At 36.7% G+C, this 21341-nt stretch overlaps 1 protein-coding gene across 1 annotated transcript in view; it reads left to right on the forward strand.

Annotated features, from left to right (window-relative positions):
- LOC149844967 (alpha/beta-Hydrolases superfamily protein) overlaps window positions 1-21341 on the forward strand; it is a 57695-nt gene that overhangs the window by 18073 nt on the left and 18281 nt on the right. The window contains exon 2 of the mRNA XM_089995405.1: window positions 9568-9864. Within this exon, the coding sequence (XP_089851531.1) occupies window positions 9568-9864 (297 nt within the window). The remainder of the gene's footprint in view (window positions 1-9567; window positions 9865-21341) is intronic.

A 21341-nucleotide genomic window follows, 5' to 3' on the forward strand; every position in this document is an offset into this window, starting at 1 on the left:
AAGTCTTCTCAGGTACATAAAAGTTTTAGACCCTTTATACTTTTGTCTCGTTTTGTATCCTATGAGTCTTTTGCACCTCATCGTCATGCTTTCTTAGCCTTAAAACATTCTTATGTTAAGCCTGAGTCCTATGCAGAGGAAGCAAGAATTGAGGAGTGACAAAGAGTCATGGTTGATGAAATGAATGCACTTGAAAAAAATTTAGGCATGAGAACTAGTAAAACATCTTCCAAAGAAAAATATTATTGGTAACAAATAGGTGTACAAGGTAAAGACAAAGGCAAATGGGTCAGTGGAGAGGTATAAAGCCAGATTGGTAGCTAAGGGGTATAGTTATCGTTTTGGAATTGATTTTGCAAAAACTTTTGCTCTTGTGGCTCATATGACCACAATTCATACGTTGCTAGGAGTAGCTGCCATGCAACTGTGTGATTTTTGGTAGTTAGATGTCAAGAATGCATTCTTGAATGAGGATTTACAAGATGAAGTGTATATGGAATTACCACAAAGATACTCAGATCTAGAAGGCAGAGTGTGCAGGCTTCACAGAGCTATATATTGTCTCAAACAAGCACCTCAGGATTGGTTTGAGAAGTTCAGTTCAATAGTAAGGTCACTTGGTTTTGAGCAAAGTCATCATGATCCTACTTTGTTTGTGTCTTTCTTTGCTCTTGGAAAATGTGTATTGCTTCATTATGTAGATATGATTTTCACTAGAGATGACGTAAAGAAGATTGGAGAGATAAAAAAGAAGCTGGCCAATATGTTTGAGATGAAAGATTTGGGGTGTTTGAAGTATTTTTTTGGGCTTGAGATAGCCTACTCTCCAAGAGGACTGTACCTATCCCAACATAAGTATGCTACACATTTGGTTATGAAAGGAAGATTGTCAGATGACTCAAAACAAGTAAATTCTCCCATGGATGCAAACTTGAAGATGCGGGCAACTGATGATGCTAGATGATCCTCTAGTATACAAGTAGTTAGTTGGGAGCCTTATGTATTTGACTATATCCAGACCAGATATAACTCATGCAATTCATGTAGTGAGTCAATTTATGAGTGCTCCCAAATCAGTTCACTTGGTAGCTGTACTCAAGATCATAAAGTATGTCAGAGATTCTATGCACTATGGCATATTTTTCTCGTCTTTGTTTGGCAAAGAGTTGAGAGCCTTCTGTGATGCTGATTTTGGAGGCTCCACTAGAGATCGTTTTTTCATTACAAGGTTTTGTATTTTTCTTGGAAGCTCCTTGATCTCATGAAAGAGTTGAAATTTCATATAAAAAGAAAATTTAGCTATATTGTGACAACATGAGTGCTATTCATATTGTCAAGAATCCAGAGTTTCATGAGCGCACAAAGCATATTAAAATAGATTGTCATTATACAAGAGCTTATGAAGATGAGATTATAGCTTTGGAGCATGTCAGCTCAAAGAATCAGATAACAAATGTGTTTACAAAAAGTCTTTCTCCTTTGCATTTCATTTATTTTCTTACCAAACTTGGAATCATTCCTTTACATCCTTCCAAGTTTGAAGGGGAGTATTTAAAGTCTATGTAATATAGTGTAGCATAAATATGTGTAAAGTAACTTTATTAGATCATTATGTACATACCCTATAAAGAAGGGGGGTATATTAGACTTTTTAAGTCTTTTCTTTTGATGTACTCTAAGGGGGTTGGCCCTTTATGTAAGTGTGTGCTCCTCACACACAATATTGAATAGAATGAACATCTTTTGTTCTCTCTTTCCTTGAACCTCTTCTAACCTTAGCTCCTCTCCCTCTTCTTTCTTAGTGATTCTAACAACCATCACCTGATAAATTTCAGAGAGAAACTGCACACTACAGACTTTGAACAACCATCATGTAAGTCTACCTATGGTACCCGGACACTCCATTTTGCCCTCCGTACCCATGTCGACATGCGTATCCCCGTGTCAACACCCGGACATGCCATTTTACCCTCCATACATACAAGTTTGTATTCAATTTATAATTATATTTTCAGTTTTTAACTTCATATTTTCAGTATATAATATATATTTTAAACATAGCATATATATTTAGATTATATTGATCTTATTTTGTATTTATGTGATATATATATATATATATATATATAGCCGTGTCCCCGTACCCACATTTTTTGGAATTGCCGTGTCGTACCCTCCGTACCCATACCTGCACCAGTATCTGTACCCAGGTGACATAGAAGTCTACCTATATAAACTGGGCAACCTTATTTTCTTTCTCCATACATGTTGCCATGCCTTTAACTTCTCTAACATCCTCAAGCATCAAATCTATACAATGTGCTGCTCTGGAGGTTCAAATAAGGTTTTTATATTTTCCTTCAGCAATTTTCAGTTTCTTAATAGTTAGCTGTATTATCAACATTTATTTGTCAAAAAAAATCATAAAGAAAATCAAAATTTGAAAATACATTTATATAAGAATGAACAACTTTACAAACGAGTAAAACAAGTGATCAGTAAAGCATGCAAATTACTACTATGAAGAAACATATTAATATAGTACCTAAACAAAATTTTCGATGCCTACACTTTTTATCATCTAGTTGAACAATATAAGTAGATTATCTTTGTACTCTACTAAGTTTGATTCATGCACTAATTTGATCAAATATAACCCTCTAAGGAAATGAACCAAGAAATTTGTCAATGTTCTTTTAGTAGGAATTTCCAATCATTTTTCATGATTGTGTGAGCAATATCTGATCATGATGTCGTATGCTCCTGATATTTCTCATCATTCTTCTTCATTCCTTTAATAATCTTCCTAAAATCTCTGAAAAATGGGAATGACTTTAAGCTCATTGATATTGGTTATATTAAATGGAATTTGAATGGTGAAAGGAAAAACCTAACAGTCATAATTTTGTCTAGAGTTATTATCTAACACTGATTTGAGTTCAATTTGCTTCACCCAATGGTGCATTGGAACGATCTTAAGAAAGGATCCTGGATTAGCTCTCGGAGAGCTGCCTAATATTCCTTGCTGTTGTATTTGATCATTGTCATCATCTGACATGCAAATATATTTGTTATCCTCCAAGCAAAATGAGCCAATTTCATTAGAAATGTGCTTCTATTTGACTCATTTACTTGTCTGACTTCTTGGATGAATCTTGCTGAAGCCAAGACCATGCACTGGCTTGGGTTAGTAGTGGGCAATTCAGGCTGTCTTTTGCCTGGTTTCTAGACCTTGATAAATTGTGGAAACCTATTTGTAGTTTTCTTTTTTCTAGCTCATGATTGATTCTAGATTTGCCTTTGACACGAGTGAAGCATTGATTTGACAAGAAAAATATGTCATAATTCTGACGGATAGGTCAGCATTTACCCCCTTTGCAGTCGTTACTGATGGATTCTTTCTAGTGAATTCACTATATGTAAATTACATCTGATTTCACGGAGATCTACCGTTTGTTGGGCTGTTACAAATTTTAATGTTATCTTTTTATTATAGCTCACATTATTCTGCACTCCAAATTGCATGTTTATTGTGGCTTGGATGTCTTAAACAGTGTTATGCACGATCCTATAAAAGTACAATAGAATGCTATTGCCATAGCATTTGCTTGCTTGGTTGATTGACCTTCTTACTGCTACACCTAAGTCTCCCATTGATGCTCCAAATCAAACATCTGCAACCATTATATTCTAAGGAAATATCAAACCCCTAGTATGAATCACCAAAACCACTAAACAATAGAGAGAAGACTGCTGTTATGGGACTGAATGTACATGATTCCCAATGTGGGAGATCATGGTGAATATGCGACATTATTTATTGGAAGCAGTTATAATGAATTTACAATGACTACAATGGGGACAGAAAAATATAATAAATACAATAAAATACCCACATATTATAGATTATTGGATTGGATCCATTACATATCACGTAATATATATGTTGGTGGCCACTTCTTAGATGAACCAGAACAAGCTTTTCTGTGACAAATCCAACTTGACAGGACTTACTGATGCTGTCAGTTGCAAGTTGCAGCTGGTTGTTGATGTGAACGAGAATAATGTTCCGAATGGTTTGATCATTTTATAGACTGCAGAGTTTTTCATTGTTTTATATTCCAGGGTTCTTTAATGATAATCTATTCTACATCTTTGTAATGAAACAAGGTACAATAGAACAATAGGGAAACAAACACAATGCCAACAAAGGGCTTTAATAAACTCACTTAAAGTTGGTCACTAATGGACCAAATACAATCTCATAAGAGATAAAAATACCAAACAACACAAGAGGCATACAAGCCTATAAGATGGGAAAAAACTCTAGAGAAAACCCTCAAATGCTTCTAAAAGCATTGAAGAATAACAAGAGAGTGAGGCTCTATTTATAGAGCCTCACTCCAACACATGGGAGGCAGTCCAGCTCTTTGGACTGCCTTCCAACAGTCATTATTCTGATTGTTGGGTGGCAGTCCAACGTCTAGTTGGACTACTGCCCAACAGTCATATTTTTTACTGTTGTGCACAATAGCCATATTTTTGACTGTTGTGCACAACAGTCATAAATATGACTGTTGTGCCTAAGCTGTATGGCAGTTTATTTATTTATTATAATGTTAAATTACATTTCAGTTCCTAGTGGACTGTACTATATGATAAAAGACAAAAATACCCTTATTGGGTATTTGGATACAATTTTATTTTTAACACTCCTCCTCAAACTTATGGGGAAATCACCGAAAGTTTGCTAAGAAGATACAAAAATTGAGGTAGTGGAAGAGCTTTGGTGAAGAAGTCTGCAATCTGAAATTCGGACTAGACATATGGCAATGTAATGGTCCCCTTCAAATATTCTTCGCGAACATAGTGACAATCCATCTCAATGTGTTTTGTTCGCTCGTGAAATGTGTGATTGCTGGCTATATAGATGGCACTTTTATTATCACAGCATAGCTTTGAAGGTTCTGAGACATCAACACCCATATCGGAAAGTAGTGCTCTCATCCACACAACTTCAGTGGTTGTGGTAGCCATTGCCCTGTACTCAGCTTTCGTAGAGGATAAAGACACTTTCTGTTGTTTTTTGCATCGCCAAGAAATGAGAGAATCACCTAAAAGCACACAAAAGCCAGTAGTTGAGTGACGGTTATTGGGATCTCCTCCCCAGTCAGAATCAGTGTAAGAAATAAGACTTAAAGATGAGGAAGAGGATAAGAATAGTCCTTTAGATATAGTTTTCTTGATATATCGAACTATTCTTAATACTGCACTCATGTGGACGGTTGTGGGCGCATGTTGAAATTGACTTGCAGAATCTACGGCATGTGCAATATCTGGCCTTGTAATGGACAGGTACATCAACGATCCAATAAGTTGTCGATAAGGGGTTGGATCATCTAATAATACTCCATCTTCAGCTCACATTTTCGCATTTATTACTTCAGGAGTATCAACATATTTTGTGTCCGTGATTCCTGAACGCTCAACAATATCAGCTGCAAACTTGATTTGAGATAAAATATATCCTCTTGGTGAGTAGGCTACTTCAATTCCTAAAAAGTATCTCAAAAAACCAAGATCAGTCATATCAAAAGATTTTTTAAGCAAAATTTTAATATCTTCAATTTTTTTTTGATCATTCCCTGTGATGATCATATCATCAACATACAAAAGAAGAATGATCAATGAGGTATCTGTAGATCTCACAAAAAGAGCAGTGTTAGTGTAACAAGATTTAAATCCAAGTTTTAATATCGTACCACTGAACAGATCATACCATGCTTTAGGGGCTTGTTTAAGCCCGTATAGGGCTTTTTGAAGACAAAGGACCATGCCTTTTTCAATAGACAGACCAGGGGGAGGATCCATATATACTTCTTCATTTAAGTTTCCGTTCAAAAATGCATTTTTAACATCTAACTGATATATCAGTCATTTTCGAATGGATGCTATAACAACTAGAGTTCTAACTGTAGTCATACGAGCTACTGGGGCAAAGGTTTCTTCATAATCTATACCATATTCTTGAGAATATCCTTTTGCAACAAGTCTTGCTTTATATCTCTCAAGAGACCCGTCACTTTTTGTTTTAATTTTAAACACCCATCTACACCCTATTGTCTTTTTTCCGATAGGAAGAGGTTGAATTGCCCAAGTGTGAGCCTTGTGTAATGCATCTAATTCAATTTTCATGGCTTCAACCCATTCGTTTATATTTTTGGCCTCGTTATAGTTGGATGGTTCATGATAGGAATGAATGGCTAGAAGACATGCCCCTGTAGTTTGGTAAGAAGGATTCATATGAGACAAACCTACTTGGAGGCCTATGTGTTCGTTCTGACCTTCTAACACTAGTTTCTTCAGTATTTGTTAATTGATTATATCTGTCAAGGGCACATGGATGCTCCCCAGTATTTCGTCTAGAGTATTGAAGAAGATCTTGAGATGGTTCACTACTTGAGTCATTAATAGACTCGAAGGTTTCAATATCATTACTAATACCTTTATTGGGTAACAAATCAAATAAGAAAGCATACTCGGATTCTTTCTTAGGAACTTCAAAATCAAATCCAAAGGTAACATTTCTAGAAACATAGAGTTTATCATTTGTTTTATCATAACATCGATATCCTTTTTTATTATCAGCATAACCAAGAAAGACACATTTTATGGCTTTAGGAGAGAGTTTGCTATATTTTTCAAGAAGCACGAAGCATTTACAACCAAATACCCTTAGCCTTTTTAAATCAGGAGAAATTTTAAAGAGTTTTTCAATAGGAGACTTGTTTTCCAAAGTTTGAGAAGGCATTCTATTTATCAGATAGACTGCGGTTAGGGCAGCTTCAGCCCAAAATTGCTTTGGAATTTCTTTTGAAATAAGTAGGGTTCTAGTAGTTTCAATGATATGACGATGTTTTCTTTCAGAAATCCCATTTTGTTGAGGTGTCCTAGGGCATGATTTTTTATGCACAATTCCATGATTTTTTAGATATAATTGAAATTCATTTGAAAGAAACTCTCCCCCAGAGTCGAAGCGGAAGACTTTAATATTTGTTTTAAATTGTTTTTTAACTAGATTATGAAAGTTTTTAAAACATGAAAAAACTTCGGATTTGAGTTTTAGAAAGTAAATCCAAGTATGTCTACTAAAATCATCTATAAATGTAACATAGTACGAATAACCACCTTTTGACATAACAGGAGCGGGACCCTACACATTCGAATGCACTAATTCAAAAATTTTATGTGTCACAGAGATTCTAGACCCAAAAGGTATCATTTGCATTTTTTCAAGTATACAATCTTCACATGCAAAATTTTTATCTTTACAAAATTTTTCCAAAAAATGGAAAAAGAGATAATTTGGATATACTTGGGTGTCCTAATCTTTTATGCCAAAGATCTATATTAATGTCTTTGACATGATTACAAAACGAGTATTTTGGTAAACACAGGAAATCCATGTAGTAAAGGTCTCCTCGTCTATGACCTTGCCCAATCAGCTTCCCTGACTGGAGATCCTGCACCCAACACGCCTTAGATGAGAAGAATACTTTACAACCATAGTCAACAATTTGAGAGACCGAAAAAAGATTCAAATCCAGTTTGGGAATGACTCTCACTTTTGGAACAAAGAATTTTTTTGAAATATCATCAAGGTTTTCTAAGCTTTTGACTTTTAAAGAGGTACCATCGGCAGTTGACACACATGAAAAATATGATTTAGTGCAATCAGATAATAGAGGCTCATTATGAGTCATGTGGAAAGAAGCACCCGAGTCTAGAATCCAAGAGGTCTTACCTGGAGGAGACGAGGAAGAGATGGCAGCTCCGGATGTAGAAGGTGCAGCCTTAAGAAGTTGTGAGACGGCTTCTGCTATTTGAGCAAGATTTAATTCATTGAAGCTGCCCCCTTTTCTTGATTCTTGAGGTTCTTCACTTAAGGCGGCCACCTTTTTAAATTTGGGACATTCCGGTCTTATATGTCCGGGTTCCTTACAATGATGACAAATCATTTTTCCTTTGTATCCTCCTCCATTGTGTCCTTCTCCATTGAACTTCTTCTCAAAGTCAGGTGGTTTATATGTTTTCACAAAATTTCCGGGCCGTGCCATGGCAAGGACCTCATCATTAGACTTGTGCATTCCAAGTCTTGTTTCTTCTTGACAAATTTGAGCAAGGGTCTCACTTATAGAAGGAGAAGTGGTCCTATGAAGTAAGGAAGATCTTACTTGCTCAAATTCCAGTCGAAGGCCATAAAGAAAGGAGAAAAGATTTTCTCTTTCGATTTGGGTTCTTCTCATATCAATAACCGAACCTTCCCATTTTGGTTCCAACATGGCTAATTCATCCCAAATAGGAGATAAAATACCGTAAAAATCTCTTACACTTTTATCTCCTTGTTTTGAATTACATACCTTATCTTGGAGATAATAAAGTCTAGCCATATCCTTTTGGATAAAAGTACTTCTTAGAAAGCTCCATGCGTCGCATGCCTTCTTGAATTTAATGATATTGGTGGCGATCTTGAACTTCATGGTATTCATAAACCATGAGAGTATTTGTGCATTGCTTGCCTCCCAATCTTCCAATTTATTTTGGAATTCTTCCAAGGCTTTTTCTTTTTCTTCTTCGGACAAGGCTTTGACTTGATCTCCTTCTCTTCTAGTCAATTTGAGTTATGGTTCACTAGTAGAACCACTAACAAAACTCCACAATTTTTTTCCTTTGATATGATTCTCCATAGCCGTCGCCCACATCAAGTAGTTGTTTTCATTGAGTTTGTAGGTGATGACGGTGGCGAACTCTCTTTCTCCCATAATGAATACTTGAGTTTAGACTAAAGGAGATAGGGAATGATCAATGATCGAAGAACACTTCCTTCACGAGATTCTCCTTCTTTCAAGAACCTCGCTTTGATACCATGTAATGAAACAAGGTACAATAGAACAATAGGGAAACAAACACAATGCCAACTAAGGGCTTTAATAAACTCACTTAAAGTTGGTCACTAATGGACCAAATACAATCTCAAAAGAGATAAAAATACCAAACAGCACAAGAGGCATACAAGCCTATAAGATGGGAAAAAACTCTAGAGAAAACCCTCAAATGCTTCTAAAAGCATTGAAGAATAACAAGGGAGTGAGGCTCTATTTATAGAGCCTCACTCCAACACATGGGGGGCAGTCCAGCTCTTTGGACTGCCTTCCAACAGTCATTATTATGACTGTTGGGTGGCAGTCCAATTGGACTGCTGCACAACAGTCATATTTTTTACTTTTGTGCACAACAGTCATATTTTTGACTGTTGTGCCTAAGCTGTATGGCAGTTTATTTATTTATTATAATGTTAAATTACATTTCAGTTCCTAGTGGACTGTACTATATGATAAAAGACAAAAATACCCTTATTGGGTATTTGGATACAATTTTATTTTTAACAATCTTCATGGTATATTATTTTGTATGCTTAATAATCAAAATCTTATTTCTTGTTTTCCTTGTTAATTGTCATTTTGCGTTCTCTTTAAATGTTAATGAAGTGACATTGTTTTGCTGCAGAACATAGTTTTAACCACATGAGGAAACAGTGGGAAACTTATCAAGTGTTTGTATCTAGTATTCTTACCCAACATCATACGCAGTGGTCTAAAGCAGAGAAAGCAGCAGTGGGAAACTCGGAAGACTTAAACAATGGTGATCACCATTCTGTAAAACCACAGCTCAGTGAACTGGAAGCTCATCAGCCAAAATTTGATGTAGACGAGCTAACTGAGAAAAAGTGGAAAATGGAACTTGCATGGCTCAGTAAAGCTCTTGAACCAGCATTGCAGTTGTATAAGTGGGCTGTGCCTGCAGGTCTATCAATGTCCTTGTTAACTACTATTTTCTTCCCATTTTTTTACTGTTAATTACTATTTTGTTCTCAAGTTTTTTAACTGTAGTGCTATATTGTAGTAAAATTCTATCCTTGTAGCTGTCAAAGTTCACTCATTTTATGAATGACAAACTGGAGAAAACATGTATCATAACTCTTGAATGGATTTTTCTTTTTAATGTTAATGGAGAACATACTGGTGAGCAACTATCGTATGTTAACTTTGGCTAGGTAGTGCTACACCCACCCTGTCATTGGCTATGATTCTAGAATGGTGTGGAGTGGTCTTAAACTTTAAGCCATTCAATAACCCGTGGAATCTTACTATTCCATGCCATGGAAGTGGAACCATAAGTAGTTAAATTTTCAAATTGATCAAACTTGGTATGGTTTCACTTATACCATGCTTTGGCTTGAAGAACAAACAAATTAATGCATATACATGAGCATGATGGTCTGGAAACTGAATACAGGTAGAACATCATGAGAAGTAGTGTTCAAATAAATAAATTCCGTCAACTATTGATGAAGCATATAAGTGTTATTGTTTTGCGTGTCTGTGTGTGTGTGCTTACATGCCCCTACTAGGTGAGAATTATGAGCACGCCCTGCAATTCAAATGCAACTTGGGTTGTTCAATCAAGCCTGCTGACTAGTGGTTATTTATTTTAAACCTCAGAATCAAGGTTGTATCGTATCGTAAAAAATCACAAATTTTTAATAAATTTTCTAAAAAATCCAAAAAATCAAGAAAAATCAGAAAAAAATCTAAAAAAATCATAACACATGAAACATCGATGAATTGCACAAAATACGACCATAAAACCACGTATGAAGCATTTATGTCTCTATGAGCTGCACAAGACATCATCAAACAATGATGAATTGCTTAAGTGTGCTATGAATGGCATGCATGAGACATCGGACATTAAATAATCGCGATAATATGTTATAAATTGCATGCATATCTCACAAGAAAAATGCAAACTATGAAATAATATGCATATTAAATAACAAATCTAAGCTAATAAGTCACAAGATTTATAATAATGTGTGTTTATATAAGAAAACACAAGTATTTTTTAATGCTTAAAAATTTTACATAACTAGTTTTTTTTTTTAAATTTCAAACAAAAATGAATTAGATAACGTCAATCATTGAGTATCATACTATCATCAACATCATCTTTTTTTTTTGGACAAAAATCTCTTTAAATCACTCTTAAGCTCTCTTTAGGGATGAATATGAACTAACCCCAAGGGGCCTTATATGTTTTCGATTTTTTTTGAAATAAGTGCATTTAAACTGCATTTATAGCGTAGCTTAAGATACGCCCCGTATCGGAGTTTATCGTAAGATACAGGGGCGTATCATAAGATACACATCCGTATCGAGATACTGGTGTGTATTGTATCGGAACACCCCATAGATACGATGCGCTACAATACGTATCATAGCGTATCGTACGATACTTACAACATTGCTCATAATTGTTCATTGCTATTTCTATTAATAAAATTATACAATGAATCTTTAAGTGCTGAAACTTTAATGTTTTCAAAGTCCTTTGTTTTCTTCGGGAAGGAGATTAGGTGAACTCAGTTGGTGACATAGTTCCATATCTTTCATGATATCACATGAAATTTATCACTTCATTTTGAATCCATGAATTATTTTACATGATACATTATTGTGTGTGTTTCTTAGTACTTGAGTTAAAGTTTCTACATCCTCCTAGTAAAGGGATACTAGTGATGCAGGTAAATATGTTCCCTAGGCACCTTTTGGGCGACATAGTTTGCCACATTAAAGTGGGTAGGCATGGCTGCTAAACAATTATTGCAGACAAATTTTGCTATGGTAGTTGCTTGTTTGAATTTTGAGACTCCTTTTGTTATTCTTGAGGTTCACCTGATAACTGATGATGTAGGGCGACTTACCTGCTTCCAGCCTTTGATCTATGTTATGTATAATTAATTGTATTGTGATTTAATTACCTCCATCTTTAGAAAAAAATGATGTTTCGTAACAATAAGATAAGAAAAACTAAGTAAAAAAAGTTCAACATTCTTATTGGTAATTTTGATTCTGTCTTGCTCCACAAATCATTGGCATTGGCCACTGAACAAATCCAAGCAACAAATGAAGTGAGTAGAGACCTAGAAAAGTGTTCTTGCAAAATTAATAATGTTTGTTACTGGTACCAAACATGTTATTTGCATTCTTTTCTCTTTAGTCTTGTTGCAAACTGAGTATGTTCAGGTCACTGTGTGTTCATTAAGCTGTTCAGTTTATCGGCATTGTATTTGATGGAATGATCATGTGGTTCCTGTGGATCCAATGTGTCCATATTTGCAACCTTAATTAGTCATGCATTACAACTTACTATAATGATTATTTTTGAAGGCTAAAGAAATACAAAGTAGTGACAGAAAAAAGTAGTTGAAGCTTTAAAGGTTAAATTTTTTTTGTTGTTGATATCTCTTCTATCTTGTCTAATCTAATTGTGTACATCCTTATACCAGACAAACCATATCAAACTGGCCTTACCACAATTGAGGTATCATGTCACATTATCATAAGGTAAATTGCGTAATATCTCCTAAGACTTCATATTGTAACAAAAAATAGCTACTGTTAAAAAATGTAAATGTACATATATATAAATATGTAATGTAACTAGGAATTTTCTTGTTAGGTTTTTTCCTTTTTTTTTTGTTGCATTTGCGCTAGTCAACACTTGTTGACTAGTCAACATAGGGAACCGTTGGGGTCCCAATGACTCCCTATGGCCCTCTTCTCTTGTGTATATATATGGGGCCAAGCCCCACTTCAAATGTATGCTTCTTGCATGTGTTGAGATCAATAAAAACATTTATTTTTTATCTTTTTGTTCTTGTTCCCCTTTGTGGATATTTGTAAATGAACCTATTTATGGTTCTTTGTGTGTTCATTTTGATATTTTGGTAGAACTCTTTTGTGTGTCCACTTTTGGTGATTTAGTGAACATCTTCGGAGGAACTCGTTTCCTTACATGGTATCGGAGTGTGGGGATCAAGCTGAAATTGTTTTCGGAACATTGAGAAGCATGCCACTCCAAATTTGAAAGTGTTGAAGCTGCCTTGCAACCCTTTTCCTGTTCTTTTTCCTCTTTCTCTATTATTTCTTTTACCCTTGTAAAAATTAATAACAATGAAAATGTCACCATAAAACCTATTAAGCTCAATGATTCAAATTATGTAACATGGGCTTCAATTATGAAGCACCTTATATGAGAAAAATGGTTGTGGGGATTAGTGGATGGAACCGATCCAAAACCCAAATTAATCCTTACCAAAGTAAAAGGTGAGAAAGGAGGTACCTCTTATGGAGGTTGAGAAAAATAAGGTTGTTGACGTCGGCTGGGTTCCTGGCAAAACAATAACAGAGAGAGAGAGAGTAATCGTTATTAAGCATTAAGCCCTAATCCCTTCTTAAAGGAATTAGTTAATAAGTTACAAAAGTACTCCATCTATTTTCCACAAATTACGTACTACTAATCAAACTGAAAAGATATTCCCTTTTTCCTTTTTAACACTTCCCCTCAAGCTGGAGCATATATATCTATCATGCTCAACTTGTCACAACATCTAAGGAAGCCCACACTAGCAAGAGGTTTAGTAAACACATCAGCAACTTGATCCTCTAAAGCAACATGACAATTTGAGATTTGTCCTGTCTGTACTAGATCTCTTATGTAGTGACAATCAACTTCAATGTGTTTCGTCCTCTCGTGAAACACTGGGTTTTTTTCAATATAGGTGGCTGCTCTGTTATCACATCTCATCACCATTGGCATTGAGGTTTGTACATGTAGATCTCTGAGAAGTGATCTAACCCATATCATTTCGACTGCAGTTTAAGCCATGGCTCTATATTCTGACTCAGCACTCGATCGGGATACTACGGTCTGTTTTTTGCTTCTCCAGCTTATTAAATTTTTGCCTATAAACACACAAAACCCCGTAGTGGACTTTCTATCACTAATGTCTCCTGCATAGTCAGCATCCGAATAGGCAACTATATCAAGAGAGAAGCTTGATTTGTATAGTAGTCCTTTACCTGGAGAAGACTTCAAGTACCTGAGAATCATCATTGCAGCCTGCCAATGTACTTGAATTGGTTTATCCATGAACTGGCTAATCTTGCTCACGACTAGGGAAATATTTGGTCTTGTCACTGTAACATACAAGAGTTTACCAACCAGAGACCTTAAACTTCTACTGTCAACAAGTTCTGCTTCTTCAAACATGTGAAGTTTAGGATCCATTGGAATGTTGGCAGGTTTGGCTCCTAACATTCTTGTTTCCCGTAACAAATCAAGTACATACTTCCTCTGTGATAGGACTAACCCTTCACGGTTTCGAGCCACCTCTATACCCAAGAAGTATCTAAGAGGACCAAGATCTTTGGTAACGAAGTGCTTCTGTAGATGAGCTTTGGTATCTGAGATATCCTTGTTATTGCTTCCTGTGAGTATAATATCATCCTTGTAGACAACCATAACCACTATCCCTGTGGGAGTTTTCTTAACAAATAATGAGTGGTCTGATTCCGACCTGTTAAAACCAAATGCAGACACACTCTCAAACAACTTTTGAAACCACGCATGTGGACTTTGCTTTAGACCATATATCGCTTTCTTTAACTTGCACACCTGGTAACACTTCCCCTGAACCTCGAAACCCAGAGGTTGCTGCATATACACAGTCTCAGGAAAATCACCATACAAAAAGCATTCTTCACATCCAACTGGCATAGGTTCCATCCATTATGGACAACCACTGATATGACCAGCCGAATAGTGCCAAGACGTGCCATAGGAGAAAAGGTTTAAAAGAAGTCTACCCCATACGTCTGTGTGTACCCTTTTGCCACCAATCTGGCTTTGTACCGTTCAATTGTGTCATTCGAATTGTACTTAATGGTGTAGACCCACTTACACCCAACAATATTTGCATCAACAGGTGGAGTAACCAATTCCCTGGTATTTCGTGAAACTAAGGCATCCATCTCATCTTGCATAGCAACCTTCCATTTGGAGTCTAAGACTGCATGATGGTGATTCAGTGGTAGAGATTCAGCAGATAGAGCTATGATGAACTTCTTCATGTGACTCCCAAGTCTCGCATCTGTAACAAACTTAGAAATGGGATGTAAGGTGCATTGCCTTTTACCTTTCCTGATAGCGATTGGCAAATTATCATCCACAATAGAAGCTTCAGTCATGGCTGAAGGGCTTACTTTTGAGGAAGAAGGTAGCGTAGGTTCTGATTCCAGAGGAGATCTACGGGCATATACCAGAGGGGGATCATGATACCATGACTGAGTGTGAGAGGTAGGAAAGCTTGTAGGAATTGACTCCAAATGAAGAGGGGGTATAGGTAATGGCATAACATCACCCTGATCACATAGTAATTGAAAAAGTGTGTTTAGGGTCTGGATATTATACCAGACCTGAGTCCAACCGAGTCCATTTATGTATAGCCTTTATGTATAGCTTTGTATAGTTTTATTTCATTCCGGGTCTGGATATTATACCAGACCCAGACCCATACTGTACACTCAAACATATTAATACATCTTTTAGGTCACGATTTTTGTGATTGAAATCGTGACAGCCGCAACCCCTTCTTCTTCTATTCCCTCTCTTTTCTCAACACAGGTTCCAGAGAAGATTATAACATAGAGAAGATTCTAACATGGTATCAAAGCCGAGATCCATCTAAGGGTTGAAGAGGCTTCCGAAAGGTGCAACCGACCGACCAGAGGTTTGAGGACTCCTTCGTCTCTTGTCTTCTACTCTTTAGTTTTTTTACTTCTTTCTATCTCTCGTTTCTTCATCTCTTTTCTAACTCCTTTCTGGTGAATTCACGTCTCACGTGGGTCTGATATTCACGTGAATCATTGTTCACGTAAACCCTGTGTGTTAAAAAAAAAGGGGGAAATTCTATTTCACTTGAATCACTGTAGTTGATTCACTCGTTCATGAGAAACGACCGACGATTCACAAAAACGACCCACGATTCATCTTTCCCTTTCGCCTAGTATTTCCAGATCTGGTGCACCAGATCTGTTTTCTTTTTGCACATTCCCCTCTACGCATCTACTCTGTGTATCCAGATCTGACGATGAAGTTGCGTCAGATCTGAGATATTAAGCCCTCTTTGCTGTTTGTATTTGTTGTGTGACATTAGTTTGTTTGTTTTTTTAATCTGTTTCTCATTTTTTTTTCAAGTGTCTCCTCTTGGAGTCCTCTCGCTGTCACAGCTGGTATCCACATTGCTTTTGTCTGAAAATACATTTAGATTAATATTCTGTTCGTGTGAAAAATTTTCATTACGATAATCTCAAATCTTATAAAAGTGTAAGGGAAAACTTAGGTCTGATTCCCTTTTAAATCTGCCAGCCGCAAAAAAAAAGGGCGATCAACAAACTTCCCTGGCAGAAGACAACACTTGTTAAATTTCCTTTCTCCATGGATTCTTATTCTTCTCAATTGAGTCTTCAAGCTTTCTTAATCAACTCGTTTCTGAAAAGTTAAACACCTCGAACTTCTTGATTTGGAAGAGACAAATCATACCTTTTATAAGGAGCCAAGGTCTCTTTGGTCACCTGGATGGAACCACTCCATTCCCGCTAGAATTTGTTACGAGAGAATAGAAAGATGATAAAGGGGTGAGTTCAATTGTGTATGTCAAAAATGCATAATATCTCAACTGGAAAAGGAAAGATCAATCATTAGTTGCATACATCACTTCTACCTTGTCTCAAGAGGTTCTTGTTGCAATCCCCAATAATTGTACAGTCCTGCAACTTTGGGAGAGACTGGTTCAGACGTATTCACAAGTTTCATAGGCGATGATGGTTTTTCTCAAGAGGGAATTTCATCTACTGAGAAAAGATTCCATGACCATCATGGAATATCTCAACAAGATGAAGACTATCACAGACCAACTTACAGTTATAGGATGTGTCGTGAGTGACAGTGATATGGTGCAACAAATTCTGAGTGGATTGGGACCCGACTATAATATGATCGTCATTTCACTATTGTATCTACCTGCCTTTCCTACTTTTGATGAGTTGCGAGCTAAATTGATTTAGTATGAAATGACTCTGAAGGGATTTTCTGAAGAAACACATGCTCATACAAATTCCCAAGAAGTTTTTGCCACAGGAGTGACGTATGGTCGAGGATGAGGGCGAGGGGGACAAGGGCGAAATGGACACGAAGGACGTGGATTGCTTCCCACTCCAAATATCTTGACTCACACTCAGGGACAAAGGTCAATCCCCACTTGCTTCATTTGCAACAAAATGGGGCATATCAAGGTGAATGGTTGGCACAACCCTGAAAATAAAGGAAAGACTCCACAGACAGAACAAAAAAGAAAGCCCACTAATATCAGAGACAATGGAGAGATTAGAGATTTGTTAATATCTGCCCTGTCAGAATTGAAATTAAAGCAGAATGATCAAGGCATATGGTTCATTGACTCAGGGGCATCCACTCACGTGACTGGTGATGCAGGTAAACTTTCTAAACCTATCCTTTATTTTGGCAAAAGTAAAATTGTCACTGGAGATGGATCCTACCATCTTGTTTTCCATGTTGGAAAATCTGTTATTCCCATGTCACATTCTACTTTTGAACTTACTGATGTCTTTCATGCTCCAAATATCAAGAAAAATATTGTCTCTATTTCTAAGCTTGTTAATGATAATCATGCTTCAGTTGAATTCACTCCCTTCTCTGTGCAGGTCAAGGACCTTCTTATAAGGGAAACATTCGTTGAAGGAAAGAGACGAGGCAATATGTATGTCTTTGAAGAAGCTCCATGTCATCCCATCCGCCCTATTCATCTGGATTCAAATGAGTTTGCAGAAGAGTGATAGCCAATCTACTTAGGCGGTTGTAGGCTTCGGCAAGAGTTGGGACATCCGATCCAGTCAACATCTGAACCTTGGCAACCGCAAATTCAGATGACAGTCTTGTCAAAAATCTTGCAACCATGGTTTGCTCCTGATGGGACTTCTGCGTGGTACAACATAGGGGCCTGTGTGCATTCAGTCTTTCAAATGCAGATTTGATAGAAGCATAATATTGGGCCAGCGTTTGATCTCCTTGTTGCAGTTGATAAATCTCCTACTTGACTTGTAAGATGCGGCTTACATTAGTCTCGTGAGAGTACGTATCTCGAAGGTTGTTCCACATCTCTTTAGCAGTGGTGTAGTAAATAAGACCATCAGCGATATGCGGCAATACGTTGTTCATCATCCACAACATAACTGTGAAAGTATCTTCAATAAGATAGTAGAGTCAAGATCACAATATTCTTGATGACAAACACGTGCATATAAGCACAACAAGAACACGTAGAATACTTGTGCACAAAAGCACAATACAAAAACATTCAAATGCTCAAAGGCATACAAATGAACATTAAAATCTCATAGAAATCACTATTGGGCTTTGACCCAAAGCCTTGCATTTACAAAGGGGGAGAGCCTCTATATATACACATATGATGGCCTTGGGGGGGCCAACATATAGTTGTTGGAGCCCCTCCAACTGTCACAATTGTGACTGTTGGAAGGGCCCCCAAGATTTGGTCAAAAAGTAAAACAAAAAGTCAAAAATGTTAAAAATACAAGGAATAAAAAATGTAAAATTTACATACATATTCATAATGTGAATATGCGCAAAAAACAAGAAATACCTAAACTACCCCTATGGCTAATAAATGAGGAAATACATAATTTATATATATAAAAGTAAATACATATACATATTTATAATATATGTATATGTAGTACTTTTTATATATATAAAATATATATTGGATTACAAGATTGAGATACATTTTTTAACAATAACAATGTCGTTATCTTCAACCCATGTGCTCTATTTATCATATTTATCGGGTGGTTCCAGTTCTAAAAGAATATGTTTTTTTCGATGACCAGAAACGGATATCATAAAAGTCCGGGACCACCTCGAATAGTTCGAGTCATCTAGCTTGACAGAGGACCCATACGAGAAGGGATTCACAAAGGCTTTATATTCACCACCCAGCTCCCCTTTTTTATCACCATCTTTAGACATCTTGACTTAGTCTCAAACAACCACCAGACCTGACCTAGATCTGATCGGACCCCCACCACGATAGTTCCACCACCAGATATGACTATAGATCTGATTCCAGATCAGCGTCTGACACACAACACTGATCCCACGACTTCTTTGCACCAGATCCCCACTCGATCTGGTCTTCTCCACGATCCACACTTCACGACTGCATCATGCTAGAGGATGTAGGCCTGCTCCAACAATTACAACTTCAGCCATATTCAGACCTGGCTGCATTACCTGTCGACTTGCTGCATTCAGGCCTCGACGGTGATCTCGACACAGATCTGAAACTCAGATCTGTCTTCCACACAATGGTTCAGCCACAGCAGACGCAACAACGACCCCAGCGATAGCAGTGGCAGAAACGACCCCAAAAGCATTGCTCCGTGTCGCTGCCGCAACAACAGCGACGACTGCCGCAGCAACGTTGACACCTGCAGATAGAGGCGACTGCGGAGGCTGTTGCAGAGACGTCTTTGTGCAACGACGTCGATAGGTGGAGGTTGCAGCAGCGTCGTCGTCGACGATATTAGTCACCTGGGATGAGTGGCTCTGAAACCATGTTGACGTCGACTGGGTTCCTGGCAAAACAGAGAGAGAGAGTAATCGTTTCTTAAAGGAATTAGTTAATAATAAGTTACAAATGTACTCCATCTATTTTCCACTAATTACGTACTACTACCCAAACTGAAAAGATATTCCTTTTTTCCTTTTTAACAAAGGCAATGACCACTTACGAGAAAAAGTTGAAGGAATGGAGAATAGGACATGCCAAGATTATGTTTTGGCTCATTGGTAGCGTCGACATCAAGAAGTATTGATCTTGCTAAATTCGAACAGGCAAACAATGCATGGTATTCTCTTAAAGATATTGCACATGTGTGCAACTTACAAGATAAGATACATAATATGGTTCAAAGGGATAAAAGCATTAAAGAATACTATAATAGTTTGTCTGAATTATGAGAAGAGTTGGCTCTTATTGAACTAAAGTGACATTGTTTGGAAGACATAGAACTCCGTCAAAATCTAATAGATGCAGAGCACTTTTACCAATTTATTAATGGAATGAGATCGAGGGAAAGTCCCTTCGATAGAAGACACAATAGAAGAATTAAGTATGAAGGAAAATAGGATTAAAAAGAGAATCTTTAAAAGTGATGATGACTCGGTTCTGGCCGTATCTAGACCGAGAAACTATGTATCTACAAACCCCCACAATATGAAAGGCCAAATGATGAGAAGCAAGACAATGAGTATGAAAGAAAGAAAGTTATTTGCTACTATTGTCGTGAACCGAGACATGTAAAAACATAGTCCTAAATTAAAGAAACCTTATGAGAAAAAATGTTGCCTTTGTTGGATCTCCACAGGAGTCGAGTGAACCATCTATTGAAAACATGTCCTTAACACAATTAGTGGAGGCTTTTCAACTTCTACTCAAAGGAGCATCTTCATCCAATGGAGCCACGATCTCTTCCTTTGGCTTCTCCGATCCTGGTAAATTTCTTTGGCTTCTGGACTCAAGTGCCTTTTTTCATATGACATCAAATAGTGATATGTTATCCAAATGTCATAACTTAAGTGGGTCAAATGTTTTCACTACCGATGGAACATCTCTTGAGATACAAGGAATAAGAAATTTTGAAAACATTTCTCAAAACTCAAAAAGATTATGTATTTCAAAAATCAGATATATTCTTAAACAAAACTTAAATCTTTTATCTTTCTCAATTATCTGACTATGGATATAATGTTTTCTTCTTCTCTCATGATTGTTGAGTGCAGGATCGCCAGTCAGGGAGGTTGATTGGGGAAGACTATAGAGAAGGAGGCTTGTACTCAATGGATTTTTTGAAAATACCCAAGAATACATTTTGTTGCAATGTTAAAAAATGAGATTTGGATCTATGGCATAAGAGACTTGGCCATCTTAATATATCCAAGATTCAGTTTTTTCCAAAGATGCAAAATTTTTGTAATTTTGAAAATTTTATATGTGAAAATTGTATTCTTGGTAAAATGAAGAGATTACCATTTCAAGAAAGAACCTTTGTTTCTTTTCGACCACTTGAGTTAATAGTAATACATTCGGATGTGTGGGGACCTACACATGTTATATCAAAGGGTGGTTTTATGTATTATGTAATTTTTGTAGATGATTTTACGAGACACGCTTAGATTTATTTCCTTAAACATAAGTCTAAAGTTTTCTCACATTTTCAAATATTTCATAATTTAGTCAAAAATCAATTTCAGAATGATATTTTCATCTTTCGCAC

The sequence above is a fragment of the Nuphar pumila genome, chromosome 2 (assembly GCF_984573655.1).
Source record: "Nuphar pumila chromosome 2, dmNupPumi1.hap1.1, whole genome shotgun sequence".
Taxonomy (NCBI): domain Eukaryota; kingdom Viridiplantae; phylum Streptophyta; class Magnoliopsida; order Nymphaeales; family Nymphaeaceae; genus Nuphar; species Nuphar pumila.